General features: G+C 39.1%; 1 protein-coding gene across 3 annotated transcripts in view; it reads left to right on the forward strand.

Annotated features, from left to right (window-relative positions):
* ITGA1 (integrin subunit alpha 1) overlaps positions 1-10715 on the forward strand; it is a 129590-nt gene extending 118875 nt beyond the window's left edge. For all 3 annotated transcript variants that reach the window (XM_073343911.1, XM_073343913.1, XM_073343912.1), the window contains 2 exons: positions 3091-3207; positions 5962-10715. In XM_073343911.1, coding sequence (XP_073200012.1) covers positions 3091-3207; positions 5962-6006 — 162 coding nt within the window. In that variant the 3' untranslated portion in view covers positions 6007-10715. The remainder of the gene's footprint in view (positions 1-3090; positions 3208-5961) is intronic.
* Positions 10716-13348: the final 2633 nt, after the last annotated feature.

Here is a 13348-nt window from a genome sequence, read left to right on the forward strand (position 1 = left end):
CATTGTTTTAACTTAAATTAGTTTTTAACACCAATTTAAGATTAAAATGGTGAAAGGCCCTGTATGGACACTCTTATTTCAGGTCATCTTAAACCAATTACAAATAAAACTGAAAAAACAAAATAAGTCTGGTTTAGAATGAGAAGATTTTCTACACAGCCTTTTATATTGATTTAACTAAATTGGTTTAAAATCACAAATGTACTTAAACCACTGCAACTTTTTCATGAAGTTAAGCCCTTAACATGCTCCGCTGAATCATGGAGCAGATACTGTAAACACTCCATAGTGTGCAGTCTTTCCACATGATTTTCTGTACTTCTGAATGAACACACATCTCTTTTTTAGGAACGTAACACAAACTTAAATAAACATTTCCCAGTATTACTGAAAATCCTTTCTGAGAATCACAACCATATGATAAACAGAGAAATGTTATGCCAGAATTTTTGTGACAACCTTCGCTCAGGGTTGGTTGATAGGAGAGCGCTGCCTAGTGGTTAGGTTAGTTGGGGGGGGTTGTTGGCAGGCGAGCCCTGGCCCTCCCACTCCACTGGGCTCCAACCCAGGGCCTTTTGAGGGCTATCCATTTTCTGACAGCTGGGGAGGCTTAAGGCAGCCCTTCCTAGGCCACTTCCTGCAATTGTCCCAAGGTCGCCATCTGGGGTAAGGCAGAGTGAGGACAACTGCCTCCTCCCGGGGTATGGCCCAGCCTCCTGCGCCAACTCAGTCCAAGGCTTTCCCCTGTTGGGATAGTTCAAACAAAAATTAAGGGGATCAATCCAGTCCAGAGCTCATATGAGAGGGCAATGCTTCTCTCTGTGTGTCTCTGCAGCAGGCCCTCCCTTCCCCCAGGGAGGGGCCTTTGGGCAGTTGTTTTGGGAGAAATACTGCCTTTCCCTCAGCTCATCTCCCTGGAGCTGCTAGTAGCAGGTCTGCTCTTCTCCCTGGTCTGCCCCCAAATGAGCTACTTTCCTGCCTTTTAGTTCCTTCTCCAGTTGGTACATTTGCTACGGTGTGGCAGGGTGGAGCTGGCTGAGCCCAGAGTAATTTCTTAATGCCTGGTTTCTTAATGTCTGGGGTTTGTGCACCCCATCACACTTCAGAAAATATAGTTCATTAGAATACTACAGTCACTTAGTAGCAGAATTGTGATAAATAAAACAGTGACTCCTAATTAGCAGGTACTTTGCAATGTTCTTGTAGCCATGTTGGTCCCAGGATATGAAAGGGACAAGGTAGGTGAGGTAATGTCTTTAATAGAACCAAATTCTGTTGGTGAAAGGGACATGCTTTCAAGCTTCTCAGAACTCTTCCTCAGGTCTGGAGGAAGAAACAAGTGTCTGAGCTAAATACAAGGTGGGACAGATTGTTAAGCATAAGGGATTCACACATGCTGTAGGAGACCACTTAAAATGAAGTGAGCAATTAAGGGTTAGCAAGCAGTAGGTTGTGTTACAAATTGTTGTAAGGGCCATAAAAAACAGTGTCTCTATTAAGTCTGTTTTTTATTGTCCAGCAGAGTTGCAAATTTAAGTTCCAAGGCTCATTTTTTGATGGTGTTGGGCAGGTTTCCTTTGAGGACGAGGACTGAGAGGTCAGATGCACAATGATCATTTTGAGAAAAGTGTTCCCCCAGAGGTGATAGTGTATTTCTGCCTTTTATCATTTTTCTATGTGAGTTCATTTGAGAATGTAGCAGTTATCTGGTTTCACCTATGTAACTGTTGCTAGGGCATTTGATGCACTCTGAGGTATATCACATGTTGTGATAGGCATGTGTGGGACCCATGGATCTTGAAAGGTTTATTCTGGGGCTACCAATCATTGTAGCAGTGGAGTTATGTCCGCAGTTTTTGCATCTGTTGTTCTGGCAGGGTCTGGTCGCACTTTGAGTTGGTGTGTCCTGGTCTATGGGGAGCTTGTTGAGGTTGGGTGTTGTCTGAAGGCTAGAAGGCAGGGTTTGAGAAAGATTTTTCAGGATGTAGTCCCCATCAAGTATGGGTTATAATTGTTAGATGATACCCCATGTGGTGTGATAGGTAACAACTGGAAGTGTGCGGTCAGTGAGTTTTTTTTTTTCCCCTATATTGAAGCAGGTTCTTCTGGGTATTTGGGTGGCCCATTCCATGATACAATCTATTTCTTTGGTAGTATGTCCTTGTTTAGTGAAGGCAGATTTAAATGTGTTTAGATGTGTATCCCGGACTTCCTATTTGGAGCAAATTCTGTGGTATCTGAGTGTCTGGCTGCAGATAACAGATTTCTTGGCATGTCTGAGGTGGATATTGGATCTGTGATGGTAAATGTAGTGATCCGTGGCTTTCTTGTATATAGTTGTCTGTAGGGTTCCATTGTTGAATCCAATCATGGTCTTCAGGAATTTGGTGCTGGTGTGACAGTGTTGTAGAGAGAGTTTGATGGATCAGTGGTGGTGATTGAAGTTGTGGTAAAAAGCTGTGAGGAAGCTTAGGTCATCTGTCCAGAGGATGAAAATATCATTGATGTATCTCAGGTATATCATTGATTTTTGTGGTGCATTTTTCCAGAAATTCCTCCATGAGGTGTCCCATAAAGAGACTGCCATCTTATTAGCCATTGCTGTTCCCATAGTTTGGACAAAGTGTTTGCTGTTAAATATAAAGTAGTTGTGGATGAGGATGAGTTTGGCTATGCATTTGGGGTGGATTTCTGAGTGTTCATTATTTTATAGGTATTTGAGGCAGACAGAGATGCCATCATGGTGAGGGATGTTGGTATATGGGGAGATGATATCCATGGTGGTAGGGATGGTGTTATGAAGGAGGTTGTTGATGTTGAAGAGTTTTGGAGGAAGCTTGTAACGTCTTTGAGGAAACTGGCTCATTGTGTGAACTTTACACATCTTGTGAGACTTTACATAAATATCAATTTTCATACTGAGAGTTAAATTCTCTCTTTCATCCTTTAAATTCTACCCACAAAATGAAACTTAGGGTTCTTTTGAAAGTCATACTACAGTATCTACAGTAGGTGATACAAGTTATGTTACTTTGTTACTTAGAGATTTTTTTTTTTTTTTACCATTTACCTTTTGAATAATTTTCACAGATCACGATTAAAATTTCAAGAGAACTTCACCCTGGCGTCATCCCTTTATGGGTCATTTTACTGAGTGCCTTTGCTGGTCTCTTGATTCTTGCACTTCTTATATTTGCATTGTGGAAGGTAAGCTACACATTTGTTTGATTTGTGTTTAGATTTTTACATACTTAGATGTTTAAGGGCTCAGTCCTGTGTTCTTACCATTAGAACTTGACAAACATAATAAATCTCTAAATTAGTAAAATATCATAATAAATACTTAATGAAATTTCATTTTTCCCTAAGTAAAATAGACCATTCTAACCACTTGGGTACAATCAATATGTGCCAGTTTTCTAGCAGTGAGATTTCATTAAAATTAGATTCAGTTAGAGTTCTTGTCGCAAAAAGTGGTTTCTGACACAGGGATGCTTAGAAAAAGTGCTGCTTTGCACTTTTGTCCTACTAACAAGAGATTCTTCCATCTTGTGAAATCATTTCTAAGCCAGTTCAATCTGGTCATGCTTCAGAGATCAAAATAATGAAAGTTTCACTGAAATACCTTAGAGCTACTCTGTGGAACACTAACACTGATTCATCACAGTGAAGTAGTTAAGGTATACAATACAGAATGGTAAATAATTTTAGCTAACCATGCCAGGTTTCTCCTGCATTCCTTGAATTTTGGGTTGCTTTAGCTGAAATAAAGTCTCAAAATTTTTTAAAAATTTGGGAAGTCAAAGCACCTCTGAGGGTCAGGCCCTAAATAGCTATTCTCAGATATCACGCATTAACTCCAGGTATGTATGGTTTGATCCTGCAAAGTTATGAGTACTTCTTGAAGGTGCTGGGTGCCCTCCACTCTCAGTCAACTCAGTAGGTATTAAGGTTTCTCAGCATCCCACAATAAGCATTTAAAACCTTGCAAGACCTTTAATGATCCAAAGCCATTTCTAATAACTCTAGAAATAGACCATTGTTGTAACCATAAATAGTAAACTAAGATTAGCGTTATTAACTATCCCAAGCAAAATTTCTATACCATGAAAAGGGAGAAGAGTCAAAATCCATAAAGTCCACTAAGGACTTTGCTATTGCCAGTCTGTTTTATACCTTACAACAGTACCTTAGACAGATGGTGCTAGTAAAATTTTAGTATTGGTACTGATTCATAACAGTTTTCTCTTTTAAAAATATTACTGTATACTTTACGCTACTTTTTTTTAAAAAAGTGGGAGTCTTGAGGTCCATATGCAAGAATCCACATATAATTTCACTCATGCATACATGCAGATACACTACTGCACATGTACAGCCATTTGAACATATAATTAAACTGATTACATTCTTAGCTAGCCATGTACACACATACGGTCACTTGATTTGTATGTACACTCGTGGTAGGCACAACATTGTTCATATTTCTTCAGTTGATCTCAACCCTTTATTTTTATGATATGTGTAAAAAATTAGAATTAGGCAATAAAGTCAAAAGTAAATAGTGATTTTGGGTGCCCGACTTGAGACACATTAAAGGGGCCTGACTATCAGAAAGTGCTATGCATCCACTATCTGATAACCAGGCCCCTTCAAGGTGTCCAGTTTAGCAACCAAAATCACTAGTGAATTTAAAAATGTAGATACTAAGTGTCATTAGTACCTATTAACTGATTCTTAATCATTGCAGAATTAAAATTAAGTAACTATGAAAATACCTCCAATGCTTACATATTTACAAAATCAGCAGAACTAATAGAAAACTAGCGAATACCTTGATATGTTGGGGCCAATTTTCAAAAGTGGCCACCACTACCTTTGCATCTTCAAAATTACACATCTAAAATTCACAAATAATTTTAGACATGAAATTACCAGATTTTCATGCACAAAAGCAGGTTTTGTCTGTGCCATGTTGCAGGTTAACAAAAACTGGCCTGGTAAGTGGTGATTCTGAGTGGAATAAATATGCTGTATAACTAGCTGTCTGTTGCCCTCATTAACGTTGCAAAATATGACATTATATTTGTTGTTAGCTGAAAAATTAAATGAAGAGTGTAGCATTATAAAAACATTTTGTATTGACTTCAGATTTGATATTCTTCAGCAATTCAAATTTCAAATTATAATTTAAAGACAGTAAAAAGAACAAGGAGTAATTGTGGCAGCTTAGAGACTAACAAATTTATTTGGGCATAGGTTTTCGTGGGCTAAACTCATTTCATCAGATGCATGTAGTGGAAAATACAATAGGAAGATAAATAGAGAACATGAAAAAATTGGGGTTGCCATACCAACTCTAACAAGAGTAATCAATTAAGGTAGGCTATAATCAGCAGGAGAAAAAAAACTTTTTTGTAGTGATAACTAGGATGGCCCATTTCAAACAGTTGACAAGAAGGTGTGAGTAACAGTAGGGGGAAAATTAGCATGGGGAAATAGCTTTTAGTTTGTGTAATGACAGATACATTGTTTGTTTGACTGCTGTGCTTAAATCTTTTGCCACAAGTGGGCAGTCTTCTCAAAGCCAAAACTCAGTTAGTATGTTAGTAATTAGTATGCATAGCCACTGAAAAATCTGGAATTTAAACAGTAAATTAATATTTGTTCAACAGTCCTCTAGTTTGTTTGAAGACTTGACAAACCTTTGACACGTTCCGTCAGCATAACAATGATTCAGCAATCATTGTACATTAACTTTGCTCTCAGTTCGTCTGTTAGTGTGAGATATGTCATTATTGTTCCAATCCATTAAAGCAACATTGTACTTCAGTAATAAGTGAATTTGTATCATCTGTAAGCATTAAAGCAGTAAATAAAAACATTTAAGGTTTGCCAAAATGTCTCATGTTTCTAAAATTCCAGTTTTGAATTGCATTCTCTTTTTTCTGCCATATACAGGCTGGATTTTTCAAAAGGCCACTAAAGAAGAAAATGGAGAAATAAAGAATTCTACCAAAGGAGAGTATGTTGCAATTAAACAACGATCTGTCCTCAGGTCTGCCTCAAATATATGACTGTAAAGCTATAAATATAGTTATAAATTTGATGGTCACAACATTTTCTAAACTCCATCATGGACTAATCAAGGTGTTTTTTAAAGAGGAAAAAACAGCAACAAACAAATCCAATATATAGGTGGATGTTAAAAAGGGAAAACAGCCCTATAATATTTTGTAATATGTTAGAAAATATCTTAAGCTGTTACTCATTTTTGGAGAGTAATTCAATTCAAAATTCTGAGTTGTTTTGTATAGGGAAAATAGTCTATTCATGTTTTTCATCAAATGAAATATTTCTTCAGCCCAAATTATGCAAGAAGCCAAGTTTCAAGCAGTAATCATAATCTCTTTACCACATGTTCCTTATTTTCAAAAGAACAAAGTATTCAAAAGTCATTTCTCATAATGGACTGGCAATTGGCTAAGCCAGACTTTCAAACTTTGAGCATGCACCAGATACAGTTGGGTATATTTGACAAAAGGATAATCCAGAGGAAAGGGGCAACTGCAGAGCTTGCACAAAACTTGCAATTCCAAGGGCTTTTCTTCCCTCTTAATGTAGTTCATCCAGATGTACAGAGGCCATTCCATGAAATAAATTTCTATTATTAACAAAACTATTCAGGATTGATCCCTTAAGTCATACAAGTGTCTGAACCAGAATCTGACTTTTAGCAGACCTGTAAAATTATGCTCACAAAATTATAATTACAAGCACAGCTGATTGCTCATTGTTTGCAAATAAGCAGAATCACATTTGGACTCTCAAACTGATGTGGGCAGCAAAATTGCAAGTCTTGTGTTTTTTAGAGGCACCCCAAAAATTTGCCCCTCACTGTGTATCTTGGAGTTGCCAGTAGGGTTGCTTCTTGAACTATCCATGAAAAGTTACTGTGTAGCTATTTAATTCAGTAGGTTGAAAGTGCCCAACCAGATAATTATCAAAAGAGCAGTTAGAAAAGCACTGACAAGCTTTTTGTATTACAAACCATTACAAATCATTTTTTACTTACAAGTTTAAGAACTGATGCAAAATTTTGTACAGTGACTAAGCACTTAACAAATGATGTTTATTTTGTATCAAAGATTTAAAATGTTATATAATACACTGAAACATAGATACTAACATTATGTTTCTCTAAACCCATTTTGAACACTAATCATTTTTAATATAAAGCTGCCTCTTTTTTTCACATGGGTCACATTCCTTCTACCGAATGAGCATATGTGGATATGCCTCCATCTTCCAAAAGTAGCCCAGCATTTAGACAATGGAGTTTATTCATCTCCTTGGTACAAATTTCACTGAAATGCAAAAGCCACTGCAGTTTTTCCAAAGAATATAACATGTCAGGCATATTTGTTCTATTCTTTGATAATAGTCTTACCAAGTGTATTGTTACTTTTTAATATGAGTGTATATTTTTCTAAAAAAGTGACCATAGGTTGAATTATATATGTGGGCAAATAAAGCTCTGGAAATTTAGGAGGTGCTTCATATCTGAAAGAGGATATCGGGGTAAATCATGAAGTCCCTCGTATCTACTTTTTGGCTTATATGGTAGTCATTGGGATGGGTTGAGACTTATTAATATAGCAAGTATGAGTTTGTTTGAAAACGTTTGTAAACTTTCTTTCATGTTCAAGAAAAAATTGTGATTGCACAACCCTAGCCTGACTGAAATTACCCATGTCTCGTATTTTAATGGATATAATTCATTAGAAAGTGTGGCAGAGTCACAACATGGACTTGATAAATAACTGTGCCTCCGTTGTCCCGTGGAGTTTGTGAAATTCAGCGTAAATCCACCAAAGTCAGTGGACTTACCCCAAAGGTACACAGGTATAACTGAGAGCAGAAGTTATAGAATTCAAAGAGTGGTGTGTAAACCCTCCCCCCCCCCCCCCCCGCTTCATTCAGTGTGCAAATTGGTCAGCAGTTGAGTGATGCAAAGGTCTGCTCATTGCACAATGGAGATGAAAATAAATATTAAACAGCTGCTTCGTTGTCTGCAGTCCAGTTTGCACACTATAGGAGTACAGGTTTTGTAGATAGACATGGCCATATAGCAATGAAGTTATCTGTCTGAGGTACATAGTATGGTGATGAGGGCCATATATCTGTCTGCGTGCCTCACAATGATTAATGTATTTATCCTCATACCATCCCTGTGAGGTGAGGAAAGGGCTATTATCCCTATTTTTGCAGAGAGATTAAGTGACTCCCCTGTGGTCACACAGGAAGTCTGTGACAGAGCAGAAACTAAACTCCCAGTCTCCTGAATCTTTCTCGTGCTTTAACCACAAGTTCATTCTTCTTCCCCACTTGTGATTAACCGCTGTATATGTTATAATACAATGGGGCAGTGCTAAGACACGTCATTTTAACTTTAGCATGTCCTGACTTTTAAGCGCTTCATGTTGCAACTGTGATGATCTCTTCAGCAGTATTTTTAATGAAATGTTACATTTTAATTTCTGAGCAATGCTGTTATTGACTAATATGCATCAGCAACCATGTTAGTTTTTATATACAGTATATTTCCCTAGAGAAAGTGTACAAAAGTATTCTTCCTAGGTAAAGCACATTGCCATTCATTTTAGCCACACTTTGGATCATACATGCAATAATAGGTTTTATATAATAGCCTTTCTTCTCTGTTTGTACCATAGCACTTTCTTCCTACTCATTCTTGCTCTCATAGCCCTGGCCTACACTGGGGAAGGTGGGGAGGTTGACCTAAGATATGCAACTTCAGCTACGTGACCAGCGTAGCTGAAGTTGGCGTATCTTAGGTCGACTTACCTGGCCATGAGGACGGCGGCTAGTCAACTGCTGCTGCTCCCCCATCGACTCCACTTCTGCCTCTTGCGAGCTGGAGTTCCGGAGTCGACGGGGAGTGCGTTCTGGGATTGATTATCGTGTCTAGATGAGACACGATAAATTGATTCCTGATAGATCTATCACTACCCGCCGATCTGGTGGGTAGTGAAGACCTGCCCTTATTAAATTTTCAATTTAAAAAAAGAAACTATTTAAATATAATAATATGTAAAGTAAGTACTGCCATGGAATACTTTCTTATCACATAACCTGCATTAGCAATCCACTATTTCTACTCGAGAGAACCTTTGTACACACCATCACACAAACAATATTACTCTTATCACACAAATCATAGAAAACCCTATTGAAACCAATGGTGCAAATATCAGAAACATTTCACTGGCATTCTGCATCTACTAAAAAGGTTACAAATAATACTCTGCTTCATATATTAAGCAGCAGCAAGTTGCAATATGATTCTAATAATTAACAGTTGGTGGGTTGGGACTTTTTTTGTTTAAACAAAAATAGCCAGGACAATCACCCCACTTTCCCTTAACACACTCTCAGTGCTTCCCTTAGGTCTAAGCTAAACTTCTGCCAGCTTGCCTTTATCTCAGGGTATGTCTTCACTACCAACGGTAAAGTGCTGCTACGGCAGCGCTTTAACATGGCTGTGTAGTCACAGCACCAGCGCTGGGACAGAGCTCTCCCAGCGCTGTAAAAAACCCACCCCCACGAGGGGAGTAGCTCCCAGCTCCGGGAGCATGGCTCCCAGCACTCATGCACTGTCTACACTGCCACTTTCCAATGCTGAAAATTGCATCACTGCTGGAGGGGGTATGTTTTCACACCACTGAGCGAGAAAGTTTCATTGCTGTAAAGTGGCAGTGAAGACAAGGCCTAAGTATTGCTCTCCGCCAGGCACTAGGAAAGCAAAGATGCTGCGCCACCTGGGTTTGATGGAAAAGAGGCATAGAACTGTGTGTGTCCTGTGCATCTTGATAGAACCACAGCCCAAATTGTTTTATTATTTTCCTCAATAGGACATACAGGCAGGGCAATCAAAACCAGCCTGGCAGAACATGCATGAGAACTGTCTCTGGACAGATAAGCAATTGATCAAAATCACATTCTCTGATCTCTTGGGGCCAAATCCTGTTCCCGTTGAAATCAAAAGAAGTTTTGCTATTGAGTTCAATGGGAACAGGCTTTTACATTTGGAGAGGAAAGAACAAAACTACGCAAGCAAGGGCTATGTGGCTTACACCTCAGGTATCAAAGGCTGCTGACTCATATGAGAAAGTCAGCAGATATCTGATCTTTGTCCATTGCAAGGGAGAAATCGGCAATCAATGAGGCTAGAACAGTCTCTGTACCATATACATCTCATAAGTCCATCTGCAAAGGATCAAGGAAATATGAAGGCTCCAGATTCCATTAAAGTCCTCTGTCCCTTGGTTAGAATGTTCTCATCAGTATATGTTCATAGTCCAGAGTCTGGAGCAGGAATCAAAAACACTGTTTAAACACCTTCCATCTCCCCTCTCCCCACACTCCCCTCTTGAGAACTCCTGACCAGCTTAACAGCAGGATACATATGCTAAGCCTTTGTTTATATTTGTTAGCATATGTATTGTGCTGTTAAACCCATATAAAGAATGAATGCCCTCCCTAGCTGTGTTCTGCTCCTTAAAATACCACTAACAGTAATAACTGTTGGAATTTTGCACAGTTTTTAAGAGAGGGAATCGTAAGAAAACCTGTTGAATTCTGCATGTTTGCTTTTCTTCTGTAAAATTGCTCCATACATTTTATCAATAAATAATAACAATGTTTCCAGCCTGGTTGACTATTTTGTTTGTTTGATATAATGTTGCTCCCTAGGCAATATGAAAGAACCATAATATGGGAGCAAATGTGTTTGCCATGTGAATAGAAAAAGTATTGTAGAAGTGCGCATGGGGCAAAACTATAACAGCAAGGAAATTTCTGCCATTATTAAGTATGAAATTATTGCAGCTAAAATAACTCTATAATATCTGGTTTCAGAGTAGCAGCCGTGTTAGTCTGTATTTGCTAAAAGAAAAGGAGTTTTTTTAAACAAATTTAAACAAATTTAAGTTTTTTCAAGAAGTTGACAGATTTTTATGCTCAAATAAATTTGTTAGTCTCTAAGGTGCCACAAGTCCTCCTTTTCTTTATATAATATCTGACATCCAGAGGCATTTTTTCAAAATAGCCACTGAAGCTGTAGGTACACATTTTGTGTGCACGCACCATTTTGGAAACTTTTAAAATAACAAGCATACACAAAACATTCATACATCTACACAGTATGTCTAAACTCCTAACATGGACAAGATTTCACAACACCATGGAAATTAAAAATGAAAGCATATTGTCTCATGTTATCTGCCCCTCTGGCCACTCCACAATTGTTCCCTGCAGTTTGTTCTTGAATACTGAGCTGTTCTTGTCTAGTCTAAAATGACTCATCACCTCCTCCACAGCCTATCAAAATACTTCACATAGCATTTCCTGGAAGGCAAAGGTTGCAACTTTTATTTCACAGCACAATGTTTTTGTAAACAGTTTTGTGTTCAGTTATACTCCTACAATTTTGTTGACTACGTGATCTTATCAGATGGAAACCTGCTTCAACTATGAATCGCTAAGTATTAATAACATCCTGTCCCACGTTGAGAAAATGTTTACCAAGACTTCTATGATGTACATGTCTAATAATCAGAACTGGCTGAAAAATCTCCATTGAAACAACATTTTGAAAAAAATGGGGTTGTGGGAGGATCACAAAACTTTTTGCTATTTTTTCCCCATTTTCTGGTCCCCTTTAGTGACACTACTCCATATGAATAAAACAGACCAGAATTACATCCTCAAGTAAGCCTTGTAGTATATTGTATTAGTGATACAAAACTGGATCTAAATTGATCAAATTAAACAGTCTTAGTCCTGGAACCTGCACACTTTAAAGACACTGGCACTGTCCAGTTCAGTGAGTGAAGTATTAAGCCCTGTAAGAGTGAAAGAAAACCAAAAAATGAAGGGGCTATGTCTCCTGCAGCTACACCACTTTAGCGTTTTAAATGTAGATAGTCCATCTCCCCAAGAAGCAGTAGCTAGGTCTGCATCTGGTGGGGTGGGGAGTTAGGTCAGTTTAATTACGTCCCTGTCGGGTGTGAAAAATTCACATCCCTGAGACATGTAGCTGTACTGATGTAATTTTTCAATGTAGACCAGCCCAAAGACTAAGAGACTGCCAAAATCATTGTAAAAGAGTTATATGGGCAATCATCAACACCCAAGAGATATAAATACAGCTACCTAATCATTCTTCTGATAGAAGACAGTCCCTGTTCTCATGGTTAAGACTTACATAGCACTTTGCAGATGTAAAATGCTGTGGCTAGACTGGCCCCTTCCTTAAAATACGAGGAAGAGTGTAGTTGTGCTGCCCCATGAGCAGGCCAGGGAACAAACTGTGACCCAGCGTTACAATTCAGTTCATGCTTCCCCCTTTCTCCCAAGCAGATGTGAGCCAGGCTTGCCCTTTTCCTGATGTGGCTTACATCCTCCTTAGGTGCACTGGCTCAAAGCTGCTGATGGGGGCATGAGAGGCTGGGGGCAATAAGGCCCCACCACTTCACGTGTGGAGGAGGAGGAGTAGACTGGCAGCTTCCCCATCTCAACAGGGCAAGATATTTGATTGACCAGAAGGGGAAACACAATCCCGGGATTCTGAAAGGAGAGAAGAAGGGCAGAGGCAGGTGTGGCTGGTCTGGGACCTTCATTCCTCTCCTTATCCAGAACATATATGGAGATTGAGTGTGTCGGTGGATGACAGGAGAATTCTCTACTTCTCCCAGGTGTGATTGGTTAGGCTCTGGAGGCAACGGAAGTTTGATGCCTCTTGCACCCTGCCTGGTCTTGTATTTGGAGCTCTCTACTGGAACTTTGCTGTGGCTGCTGCCCCATTCTCCCTGCCCTCTAACGGAGGTGCAGTTGGAACTGTGTTTCCAGAATGCAATGGGTCTGATAGATTGCTCGTTTTGGGGATCAAGAAGGAAATTTTCCCTTGGAACTAGATTGACAAGGTGTCCAGTGGGTTTGCGGCAGGAGGAGGGGTTATTTTAGGTTTTTTGCCTTCCTTGTAGTATCCTGGAGGCCATTGGTTTTCAGTTAATAAAGAGTCAGGATGGATTTAAAAGTTGTAAGTTTAAAATGGAGTTTGTAACCTTGTCACAGCTGGTGGCCCATTTCCTGTGTGGGTGAGAGGCCCAAAGAGATCAGCTCTCCAGAGATCCAGGAGATAACTGATTGACCCCAAAGAGACCAGCTCTCCATGAGATCCAGGAGATAAATGATTGACCCTAGTAACCTTGAGAAAGAAAGGGAGATCTTAAGCCTTCACAGACTCAGGTATCCTTCATCTGTA

Source organism: Lepidochelys kempii, chromosome 5 (assembly GCF_965140265.1).
Source record: "Lepidochelys kempii isolate rLepKem1 chromosome 5, rLepKem1.hap2, whole genome shotgun sequence".
Classification (NCBI taxonomy): Eukaryota; Metazoa; Chordata; order Testudines; family Cheloniidae; genus Lepidochelys; species Lepidochelys kempii.